The sequence below is a fragment of the Hypanus sabinus genome, chromosome 7 (genome assembly GCF_030144855.1).
Source record: "Hypanus sabinus isolate sHypSab1 chromosome 7, sHypSab1.hap1, whole genome shotgun sequence".
NCBI classification, from domain to species: Eukaryota; Metazoa; Chordata; class Chondrichthyes; order Myliobatiformes; family Dasyatidae; genus Hypanus; species Hypanus sabinus.
Window position 1 is genome coordinate 8,755,045 of NC_082712.1, and position 16,771 is coordinate 8,771,815.

General features: G+C 47.9%; 1 protein-coding gene and 1 non-coding gene across 4 annotated transcripts in view; one reads left to right on the forward strand and one right to left on the reverse strand.

Annotated features, from left to right (window-relative positions):
- Positions 1–16,771, reverse strand: part of cfap99 (cilia and flagella associated protein 99) — a 106,848-nt gene that overhangs the window by 53,630 nt on the left and 36,447 nt on the right. For all 3 annotated transcript variants that reach the window (XM_059974171.1, XM_059974172.1, XM_059974173.1), the window contains exon 7: positions 6,837–6,917. In XM_059974171.1, the coding sequence (XP_059830154.1) occupies positions 6,837–6,917 (81 nt within the window). The remainder of the gene's footprint in view (positions 1–6,836; positions 6,918–16,771) is intronic.
- Positions 13,838–13,944, forward strand: LOC132397583 (U6 spliceosomal RNA). Its single transcript, XR_009513399.1, has one exon. It is a non-coding gene; the product is annotated as a U6 spliceosomal RNA (small nuclear RNA).

Genomic DNA, 16,771 nt, shown 5'->3' on the forward strand with positions numbered 1-16,771 from the left:
TGGAAGCCTGCCTGTTAAGTTTGAAAGCAACAGAAAGATTAGTATTTGCATGAACTTTTGTAGATGCACGTAAGCTAAGATCACAACTCCATACTTCTTGTTTGCTGAAGGAAAGAAATAAAAATAGGTGGTTATTAAATTGAAGTCTGATGCTACAAGACTTTAGTAAGGTACAAGATGTTAAGATATTAAAGGAAGTGACACTGTAATTGTTAACTGTTTAGATGCTGAATTGAATGTATAACAGAATTACTCTGTAGTGAAAAGGAAAAGCTTTTGTATTGTGTTAGATTCTAAAATCCTGTAAGACTCTGTACTACTTCGTTTCACCACTGGTGAAAACGCTTTGAAGAAAGGCGGTGTTATGAATGTACCACAGCTCTGAGGGGCCGAAAGGTGCGGGGTAGCCCTCTCCTTTGTGAGAATCGCAAGATCACTACTGATTTGGGTCAGGAGACCCAGGAAATGAGAGAGAGACGTGCGGAATGTCTTGACCCCCTCCCCCCGGCGATATAAAGCTACGGGAAATGGTCATTGTCTCTTGGAGACGGAATTGTGTATTACAATACTGTGCTTCGTGGAAGTCCTCAGGCAAAGTGGGCTGGTTGAGGGAGGGATTGCATCACCCCAACCTGATTGACATCTGAGACCCGGTGAGTCAGGATAAAAGAGGGTCTGTGGGAACAGCCCCTTCAGACGCACCAGAAGAAACGCTAGCGATCCCGTAATTGTGGAAGCTGGTGGGAGAAGGCCACGTGCGTTCGGTTCCATTTGCCCCGGAACCGGTGGCTTTTACCACGGGAGACTGGCTTTTAGCTAACAACGGGGAAACCAACTCCCAACGACTTTCGAAGTATTGACATCATAAAAGGACTGGGCAAGTTTTAACCCGTCTTTCTCTCAAACCAAAATGCTGCAGCTTGAACGAACTAACAGTGACTTTTATATTTCCATCGGACAATACATTATCCCCTAGACAACGATAGAGCTATTTCTTATTGATTATTATTATACCTGCGCTTTTAGATTTAGTATTGACGACGTATATTATCTGTATGTTTGCATTGATCTTATTTTTGTGTATCCTTATCAATAAATACTGTTAAAAATAGTACCATCAGACTTCAATGGACCTCTCTATCTTTGCTGGTAAGTGACCCAGCTACGGGGTTCGTAACACTCCTAAAGGAAGGAGGACACATTGCCAAAGCAGCAGGAAACCATTGAAAATATGCTCACAACTCTCAACCAACTCTCCACCTTGATACAGTAACCTCACGACAATCAACCTCAACCTCCTCCCTCGGAGCTCCAGATTCCAGTGCCCGAATGTTCCAACCCAGTGCCGCAACTTCCTGTCCCAGTGCATCTTTCTCTTTGAGCTCCAGCCATCTCTGTATTCTCAAAATCAAGCCAAAATTGCCTTCATCATCTCTCTCCTGATTGGGCAAGCTCTGACCTGTGCTACTGCTAACTGGAATAATAAAACCACCATTTGCAAGGAATACGAAGTTTTTACCGCTGAGATTCAGTTTAATCGTCATTCAACCACACAGGGATACTCAGAAATACAGCCAAACGAGACCGTGTTACTTCAGAGTCAAGGTACAAAACACAGTACCAACAGTCACACACAACAAGTATAAGATAGAAAGACACAGCCACTCAATAGAAGAGTCCAAACCCAAGCCATCCAACACACCAACTCCAGCCCGGACGTTGAACCACACTATCCGGGTGGAGTGCACTGGCTCCGACACCTCTCTCCCAGCAGCTGTAAACAGATGACACTCTGGCTTAAGAGCTAGTCCTTGCTATGACCGAGGCCCCGCAGCTCCCCTGCCATCACCCTGGTCTCAACCAATAAATCAGTGAATCAAATGTGTGGCATACCACATGAACAAAGTCCAAAAGTGACCAAGACGGCTGACTGTCTCCTTCAATGCAGGCTGGAGCAAAATGCACAGCTTTTTCAGTCTCTCCACCAGTGAGGAACTCGTACCTGCAGTACCTTAAATTCTCAATATTCCACCGGGTTCTTGACCATCTGGGAAATGGATGGGAGGCAGAGTGGATACTTCACCTACGTCAAGGCTCATGGTCAGTGCTGAATGACACAGTGGAATTCAGGACCCTTGCAGCAGCATACGGCCGCAATGCAGTGTTATGATCCCAGCCCCCTCCTTTGTGAGAATCGCAAGAGCACCTGTTGAGGGGGGGGGGGGGTCAGTAGACCCAGGAAGTGAGAGAGAGAGAGAAACATGCCAAATTGCATGTCCCACCCGAGATACAGAATAAGACGACAGCAACTATTGTCTCATGGAGACCACGTGAAAAGCCCTCGGGCAAGGTGGGGTGGTTGAGGGAGAGATTGCATCATCCCAACCTGATTGACACCTGCGACCCCGTGAGGAAGTATAAAGGAGAGTCTCAGGGGGACAGCCCCCTCAGATGCACCAAGAAGACACGAGAGAGTGTTCCCGCAGCAGCGGGAAGCCATTCTGAAGGAAGCCACATGCGTTAGATTCCGGGATTGGAATTTGTGGCTGGAATCACAGAAAACCGCTTTTAACTAACATTGGGGAGAGGAAACCAACGCTCCCCCGATTTCACGGAAGATTCATCAAGACTCGGCAAGTTCTTTCTCTTCTCCCCCAATCTCTCTCTCTCGGTCGCCCTAAGTGAAACCCAGCGATTTTCAACGGGCTGAGGCCTGCAGACTTTCTGAGTGACTTTTATATTTCCAACGGACAATCTATTAACCCCTAGACATCAGCAGAGCTCACTTCTTAATGATGATTATTAATATACCCGCGCTTTAGATTGAGTGTTGACGATGTACACTATCTGAATGTATGTATTAACCCTACTTTTGTGTCCCTTTATAAATAAAACATTTGAAAATAGTGACATCAGACTTCAACGGACCTCTCTATCTTTGCTGGTAAGTTCTCCAGTTACGGGATTCGTAACAGGAGACATACTGCTGGCCTAGTACCATCTCAACCTCTCAGAGCACTCGAAAGATCAACTGTCTACCCTGGAGATGCCCACCAACCTCAAAAGCCTCATCACTCTGGCCTTCCAAAATTATAAACATATTACAGAATGACCATCAGCCAGAATCCCAGTTTATTTCAGGCTGCAGGATATGCCCTTTTTTCATTGTTACCATCAGGTAGGAGGTACAGAAGCCTGAAGACACACACTCAGTGATTCAGGAACAGCTTCTTCCCCTCTGCCATCCAATTCCTAAATGGACTTTGAAGCTTTGGACACTACCTCACATTTTTAAATATACAGTATTTCTGTTTTTGCACATTTTTAAATAATCTATTCAAAATACGTTATTTATTTATTATGTTTTATTTTAATTCTCTCTATGCTAGATTATGCTGCTAAGTTAACAAATTTCATGTCACATGTCAGTGATAATAAACCTGATTCTGATTCTGAGGACCCTCATCATCAATGTCTCCAGAACCTATGCAGGCAGGGGGCATTCCCTTAAGCCCCCCAAGAGTGTGAGGCTCGGTGGAGAAACAACTTACAGAGGAGCCCCCGAATCCTCGTGCATCTCGTGACCACTGCGTCTGGGAGAATGGCACAACCAAGAGCCTTCTATCTGGTAAGCTCCCACTGGACTCTCATTCCAACTCATTCAATCTGTCCTCCTGCGGCTCTGGACTGGACTCCCTGCTGAGCCTATCTCTCACTCCTTCAACATCATGGTCATTGACAGACGACACTCGGTGTCTGGGATTGTCCGAGTGCGCACGAGTCCTGTGCACATGAGCAATGTACAGCACCCTGACTCCATCCAGTTCCTCTTGACAGACTCATCCAACACTCCCCTCATCTTGAGTTACCCTGGGCTCTCCACTCATGACTCTCACTTCAGCTGGCCATCCAGTTCACCGCTGAGTTGCGGAACCACCTGCCGGACTACCTGCCTGCAACCTCAGCTGACTGTAACCTGTAAATCCGTGGAGACGGAGGAAATGGTCGACCTTAGCAAACGTCCACAGGAATATCATGACTTAGCCATCTCCTTTGGCAAAAGGGAAGCCATCATCCTGCTGCCTCACAGATCACACCTCCTCCTGGGCACCACCCCTCCCCAAGGTCGCCTGTGCTCCCTCTCTCCTCCTGCCCAAGGCATGAGTGACTACGTCGCTGAAATGCTACCAGCGCAGCTTCATTCATCCATCCCAGTTCCAAGCCGGTGCAAGATACTTTTTTGTCAAAAGAAAGGTGGGGGTCCTCATCTCTGTATCAGCTACCATGGACTCAACAAAATCTCCATGAAGAGTCACGACCCTCTCCCCTTGATGGATAGCACACTCGAAGCACTCCACAGGGCCGAGATCTTCACCAAACTGCATCTATGGAGTGCATAGGACCTGATTTGCACCTGCCAGTGAGTGGAAGATGGCATTCATAACACTCACTGGCCACCGTGAATATCTAGTGACACCTTGACTTTCCAACAGTCCAGCAGTTTTCCAAGCCTTCATCAATGACATCCTTCGAGACATGCTACACAAGTATGTGTTCGTTTACCTCGATGATATCCTCATCTTCTCCAAGGACCGCCCCCACCCCCGAGACCAATTTTGACACATCTGTTCTGTCCATCAGCACATCAGCATCTCTTGGAAAACCAAGTCTACAAGTTGGAGAAATAGCAGTTCCACACCCCAGTCATTTCCTTGGGTTCTGTCCTTTCATGCGCAGACATAACCATTGTCCTGGAGAAAGTGCACGCCATCACTGAATGGCCCTGATCACACTCCCTTAAACAATTACAGTGCTTCTTGGGCTTCTCCAACTTGTACCACTAGTCATCAGGACCTACAGCCAAATTGTCACTCTTCTCACCTCCCTCACTTGCCTCATGAATAATCTGCTCTGCTCCCACAGACCAAGCTTTCAAGAAGCTCAAGAGACACTTCACCACTGCCCCATTCTCCGCCATCTGAACCCCTCCGGACTGCTTGCAGTAGAAGTGGACACTTTGGGTGCTGGGGCCATCCTCACCCAGTGAGGACCAACAGGAAGATGCACCTTTGTGCCTTATTCTTGAACAAATTCAACTCTGCACAGTGTTGTTATGGAGTAGGAGACAGGGCGCCACACACCATTAAATGGGCCTCGGAGAAATGGAGACATTGGCTGATGAGAAACACTGAGCCCTTCCTCATCTGGACTAACCACCAGAACCTCATATCCATTCAACAGACCCGCCATTCAACTCATGCTAGGTTTGCTGGGCCCTCTTCTTTGAGCAATTCAACTTCTCCACCTCCTACCAACCCAACTCCAAGAACACTGAGGCGGACATCTTGTCATGAAAGTTCAAACCAGCTGTAACACAGATCAACCCTCAGCCCTCACTTCGTCCTCCCGGATCCTCCCCTCAGTCATCTGGGACTTTGAGAACCAGTTCTGACTGGTTTGATGGCACGAGCCTGCTCTGGCCGGCACCCCTGACAACTGCATGTACATGCCGGTGGCTATGTGCTCTGTAACACTCCAGTGGGCCTACTCCTCCCCCTCTCTGGCCATCTAGGTGACCCTGGATTTTCTGCAACACTGATTCTGGTGGCCCACTATGATCGCAAATGTGCATCAGTTTCTCACTACCTGGCCTCAATGTGCCCAGTCCAATTCCTCCAACCAGCAACCTTCTGGGATCCTGCAGCTCCTGCTTATTCAATGCTCCTGGTTGTAAATCACCATTTATTTCATCATAAGTTTGCCACCTTTCTATATAGCCAGGGTGATCACGACAGTGGTGGATTGGTTCTCCAAGATTTCCACTTTACGGCCTTCCCAAACTTCCATCAGCTGGTGAGACAGAGGACCTGGTTCTCCAATTTGTAGTTTGCCCCCCCATGGTTTCCAATTGTGTCAGACCAGGGCTTACAATTTGTCTCCCACTCTGGAAAGCCTTCTGCCCCCTCCTCCTTAGCTCGGTAAATTTATCCTCGGGTTGTCACCATCCTTCAGGATCACATCTTTCTTCCTTGTGTCCTGCCTCAAGCCTGTTGTCCATGGACCACTCAATCCATTCGAGCCTGCTGTTCTGGAACCAAGGATGGTGGAAGGTTATCCAGTGTACAGAGTTAGCCAGTTGTGGACAGGTTGTGCACTACTTGGTCGACTGGGAAAGGTATGGCCTGGAGGAGAGGTTGTGGGTGCCGTAAAGTTGCACCTCGAATGCATCACTCATGGAAAAGTTCCACTGGACCCATCCGCATTGCACTGGGTCATTGGGTGCCAACTGTAGGAGGGGGATGCCATCAGGTCTGCATATGCAGGTATGTTGTTTCCAACTCATCACCTGCAGCCTATTTAAACCCAGCTTTCATCAACATTACTTCGTTCACTCATCAAGCCAGCTAGCCTCAACCAGTTACTCCTATCCTTCAGTTACCTTGTTGCCCGTGAGCTTAGTATCTTGTTTTGTGATACCTCATGGCTTGTTATTTTGCAGTTTATTATTAAAGCTATCATTCATGGCTGAGTCATCTCCACTGCTCTGGGTTTGGGTCATGCCTCCTCTACATTTTCTGACACAGGTGGCCTAATTCCACTTCTATGTCATATGGTTTTATGCCTCTTGTCATCTTGTACACCTCTATCTAGTCACCTTTCAACCTCTGATCCTTTGTCAGTACCTCTAAAGTCACTGCCTAAGATGTAGATCCAGTGCTCTCTGCTCTAACTAAATGTATGTGGGGCCATAGCCTGTAGTCAGCTGATGCATTCAGCATAAAAACAAAAGAGAGGGGGAGAAGTTAGTGAGACAAAGTTAACAAAAATATACAAGCCTCAGCTCTTTGGCGATTTCTTTTCTTGAGTTCTTCCAGCAGCTTCTCCTCTTTCGGAGGATCATAGGTGCTTCTGGGAACCTGAATCACATGGAAAAGAACAGTGAGACTCAAAGCAGATGCATCATTGAAGATTACAACACAAATCCATTAGCTTGTCTGGTGCCAAAATATGTTACAAAGCACTTGCAGCAGAAATATTAGTCTAGTGGTCCTCGTCAGGATGCTGTCTGGATTAGAGAGGATTAGCTAGGAGAGGTTGGACAGACTCTAAGTTTCTGGGTGTTGATGTCTCTGAAGTTCTAACCTGGGCCCAACGTAATAGTGCAATTACAAAGGAGGCTCATCAGTGGCTATACTTTAAGTAGGACTTTGAGGAGATTTGGTATGTCACCAAAGACAGACACAAATTTCTACAGATGTACTATGGAGAGAATTCTGACTGGTCTGGAGGAGCCAATGCACAGGATCAGAAAAAAACTGCACAGGGTTGTAAACTCGTGAGCTCCACCATCAGAAACATCTTCACCACCCTGCCAGCTAGTGCAGCAATGCACTTGGCTTTCTATGACATGCTCTCTAATCCATGCAGCATCCTGGTAAATCCTAATGCAGCTCACAGTTCTGGAGCGTGGTTTTTAAAGTCCAACTGTAGATCAGCTTGATGAGGAAAACAGAGCAATTTCAAACAATTATACTGTATGTCAGCACAGCTTTTTTTTTAACTTGACTTGCAGTCATTTAAAACATAAAATACAAATACACAGAACTGCTGCTCACTCAATGTTTTTTGTTTCTTGCACTATTCTCTGTAAACTCTATAGGCAGTTGAGTGTGAACATCCCAGGAGATCAGCAGTTTCTGATCACCCCGTCTGGCACCAACAATTAATCCACAGTCAAAGTCACTTAAATCACATTTCTTACCTATTCTGATGATAGGTCTGAACACCTGAACCCCCTGGCCATGTCTGCATGTTTTTATGCATTGAGTTGCTGTGAATTGATTGTCTGGTTAGATTTTTGCATTAATGAACAGGGGTAATCATTAAAGTGGCCACACAGTGTATATTCCTAGGCAGAAGTTCAGGGGCTTAGATGACTTCTTCCCACTCCAGTTCTGAAAACAGAAATATGCTGGGGTATGAATTCCTTCAAGGAGGAAGGGCTGAGTGCTCTCCAGTTACTAGCACTTGACCTAATGAAAGAGGAAGCCTGGCTGGGAACAACAGTGTATATTAGCTAGTCACTGGCTTCTTCCTTCAGGATCTTCCATTATTACAAAGCAATTTTCCCTGTTACCTTTGGTCTTGTTTCGCTTAGGTTAGAATATGGAAGAGAGAACAGTACCAGACAGTACGGGTCCTTCGGCTCACAATGTTGTGCCAACCTTTTAATCTCCTCCAAGTTCAATCCAAGCCTTCTCTCCCACATAGTCCTTCATGTTTCTTTAATCCATGTGCCTATGTAAGATATCTCTTTAATGTGCCTAATGTATCTTAAATGTCCTGAATAACATCCACCCCCATACTTTACACCAAATACAAAGTTATGCCCCCCCTTGTATCAGCCCAAAAACAGCTTCTATCCCACCCTTATGAGACCAATAAATGGCTCCCTGGTATGATAAGATGGACCTCACAATCTACATCATTGGAATCTTGCATCTTATTGTCTGCCTGTATTGCAATTTCTCTGTTACGGAAATGCTTTAATTAAATATTGTTTTCTTTTTATCAACTTCAATGCAGTTGTAATGCCATGGTTCACATCTCTACTGTTATGCTGTAAGTGTCTGTAAGAGCTGCTGCTCGCTTTCAGCCTGTTTGGGTTATTGTTGAAGATAAGGGATGAGGTGGAATGTGTGCCATGAGTGAGATGAAGAGAGAAGATGCTGGGGAGAACTGGTCGTAGCATCTCAAACCTGTTTTTTCGAGATGGATTGTGAGTGACGTTCAGAAGATGGTGCGTGCTTCACATTGACCGAGGACCCAGTGCGTGAGTGACGGAGAAGTTCAAGGTGAGCTCCAGCTTGTGCACATTTGACTGTTGAATTAGAATGGCCCCTCTTATTGTTGCTATTCTTGACCAACCCTTTTTTGAAGACCTGACCTGGAGATACACTCTGATTTCAGTTCTTTGTGGGAATGCTATGTATACATCAAAACATAGTGAAATTCATTGTTTTCATGAAAAAACCAACACAGTCCAGGGACGTGCTTGGGGCAGCTGTCAAGTGCCATGCTTCCAGCGTCAACGAGGCATGCCCACAATTTACTAACTTGTATGTCTTTGGACTGTTGGAGAAAACATATACAGTCGTGGGGAGAATGAACAAATCCCTTACAGGCAAGGGCAGGAACTGAACACTGATTGCTGGCACTGTAAAGCATAACGCTAGCTACTACGCTACCACGCTAGTGTAACCTAACTATTTGAAAGGTGAGTAACTGAGGGTTATGGGCAATTGACACAGGAGTTGAGGCCAGTATAGAATGAACGGTAAGGGAGGGTTGAAGGGCTGAGTGGCTTCTTCCTCCTCTAATTCCTTGTGGTACAAGGGTGACAGAGTGTTGCAGCTCCAAAGACGAGGGTTCAGTCCCAAAGACTACTGCTGATGGTGGGTTCTCGTCCACGACTGCGTGGGTTTTCTCTGGTGTTCCAGCTTCCTCCCATGTTCCTACTGCAATTCTTTGAGGAAATTACAAGCAGGGCAGACAAAGGAGATGCAGTAGACATGGTGTACTTGGGTTGTCGGAAGGCCTTTGACAAGGTGTCGCACATGAGGCTGCTTAGCAAGATAAGAGCCCATGGAATTACAGGGAAGCGTGGGTGGAGCATGGCTGATTGGCAGAAAACAGAGAGTGGGAATAAAGGGATCCTATTCTGGCTGGCTGCCGGTTACCAGTGGAGTTCCACAGGGGTCGCTGGTGTTGGGACCGCTGATTTTTACAATGTATGTCAATGACTTGGACTACGGTATTAATAGATTTGTGGCTAAATTTGCCGATGAAACAAAGATAGGTGGAGGAGTGGGTAGTGTTGAGGAAACAGAGAGCCTGCAGAGAGACTTAGATAGTTTAGGGGAATGGGCGAAGAAGTGGCAAATGAAATACAATGTTGGAAAGGGTATGGTCATGCACTTTGGTGGAAGAAATAAATGGGCAGACTATTATTTAGATGGGGGGAGAATTCAAAATGCAGAGATGCAAAGGGACTTGGGAGTCCTTGTACAAGATATCCTAAAGGTTAACCTCCAGGTTGAGTTGGTTGTGAAGAAGGTGAATGCAATTTGGCATTCACTTCCAGAGGTATAGAATATAAGAGCAGGGATGTGATGTTGAGGCTCTATAAGGCACCTGTGAGACCACACTTGGAGTATTGTGTGCAGTTTTGGGCTCCTTATTTTAGAAAGGTTATACTGACATTGGAGAGGGTTCAGGGAAGATTCATGAGATTGATTCCAGGAATGAGGAACATCTGGCAGCTCTTGGGCTGTGTTCCCTGGAGTTCAGGAGAATGAGGGGGATCTCATAGAAACATTCCAAATGTTAAAAGGCCTGAACAGATTAGGTATGGCAAAGTTATTTTCCATGGTAAGGGATTCTAGAACAAGAAGGCACAACTTCTGGATTGAAGGACTTCCATTTAGAACTGAGATGTGGAGAAATTACTTTAGTCAGAGGGTGGTAAAACTGTGGAATTTGTTGCCACAAGTAGCTGTGCAAGCCAAGTCATCGGGTGTATCTAAGACGGAGATAAATAGGTTCTTGATTAGCCAGAGTATCAAAGGGTATGAGGAGAAGGCAAGGGAGCGGGGATGACTGGAAGAATTGGATCAGCCCATGACTGAATGGTGGAGCAGACTCTATGGGGCAAATGGCCTACTTCTGCTCCTATATTTTATGGTCTCATATGCCAAAGACGTACATATTCATTGATTAATTTGCCAAGATAAATTGTCCCTTGTGTATCAGTGAGTGGTTGAGTCTGTGGGGAGAGCTGATGAGAATGAGGGAGAATGAAACAGGTTAGTGTTGGATTAGTTTAGAGAAGTGCTTTTATGTTGACATGGACCAGGTGAGTTGAAGGATCTGTTTTCAGACTGTCCTACTGTAACTCTCTGATAAATGGTAATTGAGCTGGGTGACAGATTGCCCACATCTTCATCTGGAGCCCTGAGTCCGTGAATGTCTGTGAGTCCACTGAGGAAGTCAGGGCACAGTATCTATGAACCTACAAATCCTTGTGGCTTGTGCTGGGGTTAGAGAACTGCTTATGTGTGTGGCTGGGTAGGAGGTTGCGAGGGAGGGACGAACAGGGCTTGTTCTGCGTTGTCCTTCTGAGCATCGTGGCCGTGGTACGTTGGCACCAGAGTGTGTGGCGACACTTTCAGGCTACCCTCGGCACGTCCTTTGGTGCATTTGTTATTAATCCAAATGGTGTGCTTCCCTGCACGTTTTGATGTACACGTGATTGATAAATCTGAATCTCAGCAACTGAGGGCCAAACGCTATTGCTGTTTCTACATTCTATAACTTCTAATATTTCACTTCCAACTGCAGTAAATGGCAATTTAAAATTTAAGGCTTTGGTAAGAGATAAGGAGAATTTCTTTAGCCAGAGGGTGGCGAATCTGTGGAATTCATTGCCACAGGTAGCTATGGAGGCCAAGTCATTGAGTATATTAGAAGTGGAGGTAGATAGGTTCTTGATTAGTGTGTGTGTCAAAGAGAAGGCAGGGGAATGGGGTTGAGGGGGATAATAAATCAGCCATGATGGAATGGCAGAGCAGACTTGATGGGCTGAATAGCCTAACTCTGCTCCTATGTCTTATGGTCTGATAACATTCCATCATAGGAACCGAATTTTCAACTCTACAGACGAGCACAGAAAGCAACAATTTGCAGCAGGATTGAACTTTTATCGAAATGATCTATCATTTATCTTGTACGTGCCTACTTAGCACCACACCAGCCAACATATGGTAACACTGCGGGTTGGCTTTACCAACAGTTTTGTTTTTTTTCAATAAGGGCAAAGCTGTGATTGTTCTGTCACACATTTGCTTCAGATGCTTGGAGCTGGCTTCCATCTGTACCAGAGGAATGTGAATTCACATTGTATCTTTGCAAGTGATTTTCTTGTACACCAGCAGCTGCTACCTACAGCATCTGTTTCCGGGACCTCAGCCGTTTTCTTATACATAACACAAAGATTTTGATGGCTCAGGTAAATCACTGGTGATTGGTAACATTATCAATCAATAGGATTTTAGATAGATTGGGCTGAATACATGAGAACGTCATTCCCAAGAATGTAGGAAAATGAGGGGAGATTTGATGGAGGGAGACAAAATAATGAGTGGTACAGATAAGGGAAATGCAAGCAGGCCTTGTCCATTGAAGTAGGGTGAGTGTAAAACTTGAGGTCATAGGTTAAAAGCGCAAGGTAAAATATTTAAGGGGAAACCAAGGGAGTGTGGAATGAGCTGCCAGCAGAAGTGGTGGATGCAGGTTCGACTGCAACATTTAAAGGAAGTTCGGTTAAGTACATGGATGGGAGGGTAATGAGGGCTATCGCCCAGACACTGGTCAATGGGACTCAGCAGAATAACAGCACAGATTAAATGGGCTGCATGGCCTATTTCTGTGCTGTAGTGCTCTAAGAATATTAGCTTTATTTGTCACATGTACGTCAAAATATACAATGAAATGTGCCGTCTGTGTCAACAATCAATGCAGTCCGAGGATGTGCTGGGGGCAGCCCACAAGTGCTTCTGGTGCCAACACAGCATGTCTACAACTTACAAATCTGAACCCAAACATCTTTGGAACATGGGAGAAAACCCACACGGTCATGGGGAGAACATTCAAACTCTTTACAGACAGTGGCGGAATTGAACATGCTTGCTGGGTGGTCTTGAATTGATTTTGTTATGGTTATTATTCTATAGATTTATTGAATATGCCCATAAGGAAATGCATCTTAGGGTTGTATATAGCATATAGTGACATATGCACTTTGATAAAAAAGTTTACTTTGAACTTTTAACATTACCTAGAAATTGTGCTCTCCTTGTTTCGACCATCAGGTAGGCGGTACAGGAAGAGACACAGGAGTCTGAAGGGCCCATTCCTGCTATTAAGACCATAAGATATAGGAGCAGAATTAGGCCATTTGGCCTATCGTGTGCTCCACCATTTCATCATAGCTGATCCAATTGTACTCTCAGCCCCAATCTACTGCCTTCTCCTCATAACCCTTCATGCTCTGACCAATTAAGAATCTAGCACCCACTGCCTTAAATATAGACTTGGCCCTCACAGCTTTCTGTGGCAAAGAGTTCCACAGATTCACCATTCTCTGGCTAAATAAATTACTCCTCACCTCCATTCGAAAAGGACGTCCCTCTATTCTCAGGTTGTGTCCTCTGGTCTTACATGCTCCCACCATAAGAAATAGCCTCTCCACATCCACTCTATCAAGGCCTTTCACCAATTGATAGGCTTCAATTAGGTCACCCTTCATTCTGAATTCTAGTGAATATGGGCCCAGCGCCATCAAACGTTCTTCATCAAATCATTCAATCCTGGAATCATTTCTGTAAACCTCCTTTGAACCCTCTCCAATTTCAGCACATCCTTTCTAAAGCAGTGGGTCCAAAACTGCTCACAGTACTCCAAGTGAGGCCTCACCGGTGCTTTTTAAAGCCTCAACATTATATCCTTGCTTTAATATTCTTGTCCTCCTGAAATGAATGCTAAAATTGCATTTGCCTTCCTCACCACTGACTCAACCTGCAAACTGACCTTGAGGGAATCCTGCACAAGGACTCCCAAGTCCCTTTGCACCTCAGTTGTTTGTATTTTTCTTCCTAACACTGGCATCTGCCATTTCATTGCCCATTCTCCTAATCTGTCTAAGGTCTTCTGTGCACTATTTCCTCAAAACTTTGCAACAACGCCATCAATTCCATTACCCAAATCATTGATATATAATGTGCTAGCTTCGGCAGCACATATACTAAAATTGGAACGGTACAGAGAAGATTAGCATGGCCCCTACGCGAGGATGACACGCAAATTCGTGAAGCATTCCATAGTAAAAAAAATTGATATATTGTGGCGACCCATTTCCTGGCGCATCCGAACCGACTCACAATTAGATAGCCTACAGGGGTTTGCGAGCACAGAGCTTTGGAGCCTCTGCGCCATGGGGGGCCGGTTGACAGAGGCTGAAAAGTGAGGCTGAAGTTTTCGAATAAAGTTTTTTCCTTCGACTGCAGTTACTGACCCGTGTCGTAATTTTAGTGCTGCATGTAGCACACCGCTACAATTGGTGACCCCGACGGTCCAAACAATTTTTGGACCAGAAATGACCGACGCCGCCTCTGTTCATGCGGTTTCGTTGAAACTGCCGGGTTTCTGGACACAGCGCCCGGACCTATGGTTCCAGCAAGCCGAAGCCCAATTCCATGTTCGCCAGATCACCTCAGAAGACACCCGCTACTACTACGTGGTGAGCTCCCTCGACCAGGACACAGCGGCCCAGGTCGCGGAGTTCGTACAGTCGCCCCCGGCAGACGGCAAGTACACGGAATTCAAAGCCCTGCTCCTCAGGACTTTCGGACTCTCACGGAGCGAGCGGGCTGCCCGTTTACTGCACCTGGATGGCTTGGGCGACAGACCTCCATCGGCTTTAATGAATGAGATGTTGTCTCTGGCCGACGGGCACACATGCCTCATGTTTGAGCAGGCATTCCTGGAGCAGCTGCCCGAGGACATACGCCTGCTGCTATCCGACGCGGATTTCAGTGACCCCCGGAAGGTGGCAGCCCGGGCGGACTTGCTGTGGAACGCCAAAAGGGTGAGCGGGGCGTCCATCGCACAGATCTCCCAGCCACGCTCCCGGCAGCAAACCAGTCCAGGCCCGGCCGCAGAGCCCGCCAGCCCCAGGCCCAATGAACACTGGTGCTTCTACCACCAGCGGTGGGGCGCAGAAGCCCGCCGTTGTCGCCCGCCCTGCAAGTTCCCGGGAAACGCCAGGGCCAGCCGCCGCTGATGGCTACGGCGGCTGGCCATTGGGATAGCCTCCTGTACGTGTGGGATAGAAGGTCGGGATGCCGGTTTTTGGTCGATACTGGGGCTGAGATCAGCGTTTTACCTCCGACGAGTTACGACACCCGCAGCAGGGAACCGGGTCCCCCCCTGAGGGCCGTGAATGGCAGCACAGTAAGGACCTACGGCACCCGTCAGGTGCAGCTACAGTTCGGCTCCAGCCAGTTCACATGGGACTTCACACTGGCCGCCGTAGCCCAACCGCTTCTGGGTGCAGATTTTTTGCGGGCTCACAGCCTACTGGTCGACCTGCCCAGGAAGAGACTGGTACATGCCGAGACCTTTCAGACGTTCTCCCTGGGTGCAGCCCAGTTGCCAGCCCCTCACCTCGGCTCCATCACGCTGTCCGACAACGACTTCACCAGGGTCCTGGCGGAGTTCCCATCGTTTCTGGCACCGCAGTTCACAGCGGCCATGCCCAGGCACGGCGTACAGCACCACACCCCTCCACGCCCTAGCTCGGCGGTTTCCCCCGGACAAGCTCCGACTGGCGAAGGAGGAGTTCCAGAGGATGGAGGAATTGGGGATCATCCGGTGGTCCGACAGCCCATGGGCCTCCCCCCTGCACATGGTGCCCAAAGCGACGGGGGGCTGGAGACCGTGCGGCGACTACCGCAGGCTGAACGAGGCTACCACACCGGACCGCTACCCTGTGCCGCACATTCAGGACTTTGCAGCAAACCTGCACGGCGCACGGATCTTCTCCAAGGCAGACCTCGTCCGAGGGTACCATCAAATCCCGATGCATCCTGACGACGTCCCCAAAACGGCTCTCATCACCCCGTTTGGCCTTTTCGAGTTCCTCCGCATGCCGTTCGGCCTGAAGAATGCCGCACAGACGTTCCAGCGGTTAATGGACGCGGTGGGACGGGACCTGGACTTCGCGTTCATCTATTTGGATGACATCCTCATAGCCAGCAGCAGTCGTCAGGAGCATCTGTCCCACCTCCGTCAACTCTGCGCCCGACTGAGTGAGTACGGTCTTACAATCAACCCCGCCAAATGCCAGTTCGGACTCGATACCATTGACTTCCTGAGCCACAGGATTACTAAAGACGGGGCAACCCCTCTGCCCGCTAAGGTAGATGCGGTCCGCCTCTTTCCCCGACCCACCACGATCAAAGGCCTTCAGGAATTCGTAGGTCTGGTCAATTTCTACCGCCGCTTCCTCCCTTCAGCTGCCCGGATCATGCGCCCCCTGTTCGCCCTGATGTCGGGTCCGAGCAAGGACATTACCTGGGACGAGGAGTCCGCCGCCGCTTTCGTTCAAACGAAGGAAGCTTTGGCGGACGCCGCAATGCTAGTACATCCCAGCATGGACGCCCCTACCGCCCTCACAGTGGACGCATCTAACACGGCAGTCGGTGGGGTGCTGGAGCAGCTCATCGCAGGTCGCTGGCAACCCCTGGCGTTTTTCAGCAAACACCTGCGACCACCCGAGCTCAAGTACAGTGCTTTCGACCGGGAACTGTTGGCGCTCTACTTGGCAATCCGGCATTTCAGGTACTTCCTAGAAGGTCGGCCCTTCACTGCGTTCACGGACCACAAATCGCTTACCTTTGCGTTTACGAAAGCGTCCGACCCCTGGTCGTCCCGCCAGCAACGCCACCTGTCCTACATCTCTGAATACACGACGGATGTCCGGCACATCTCAGGTAAGGACAATGTCGTGGCGGATGCACTCTATCGCCCTACCGTTCATGCCCTTTCCCAAGGGGTAGACTTTGAGGCACTGGCAGAGGCGCAGCAGGCGGATGAGGAGATTCCGAGTTACAGAACCGCAGTCTCCGGTTTGCAGCTCCAGGACCTCCCCGTG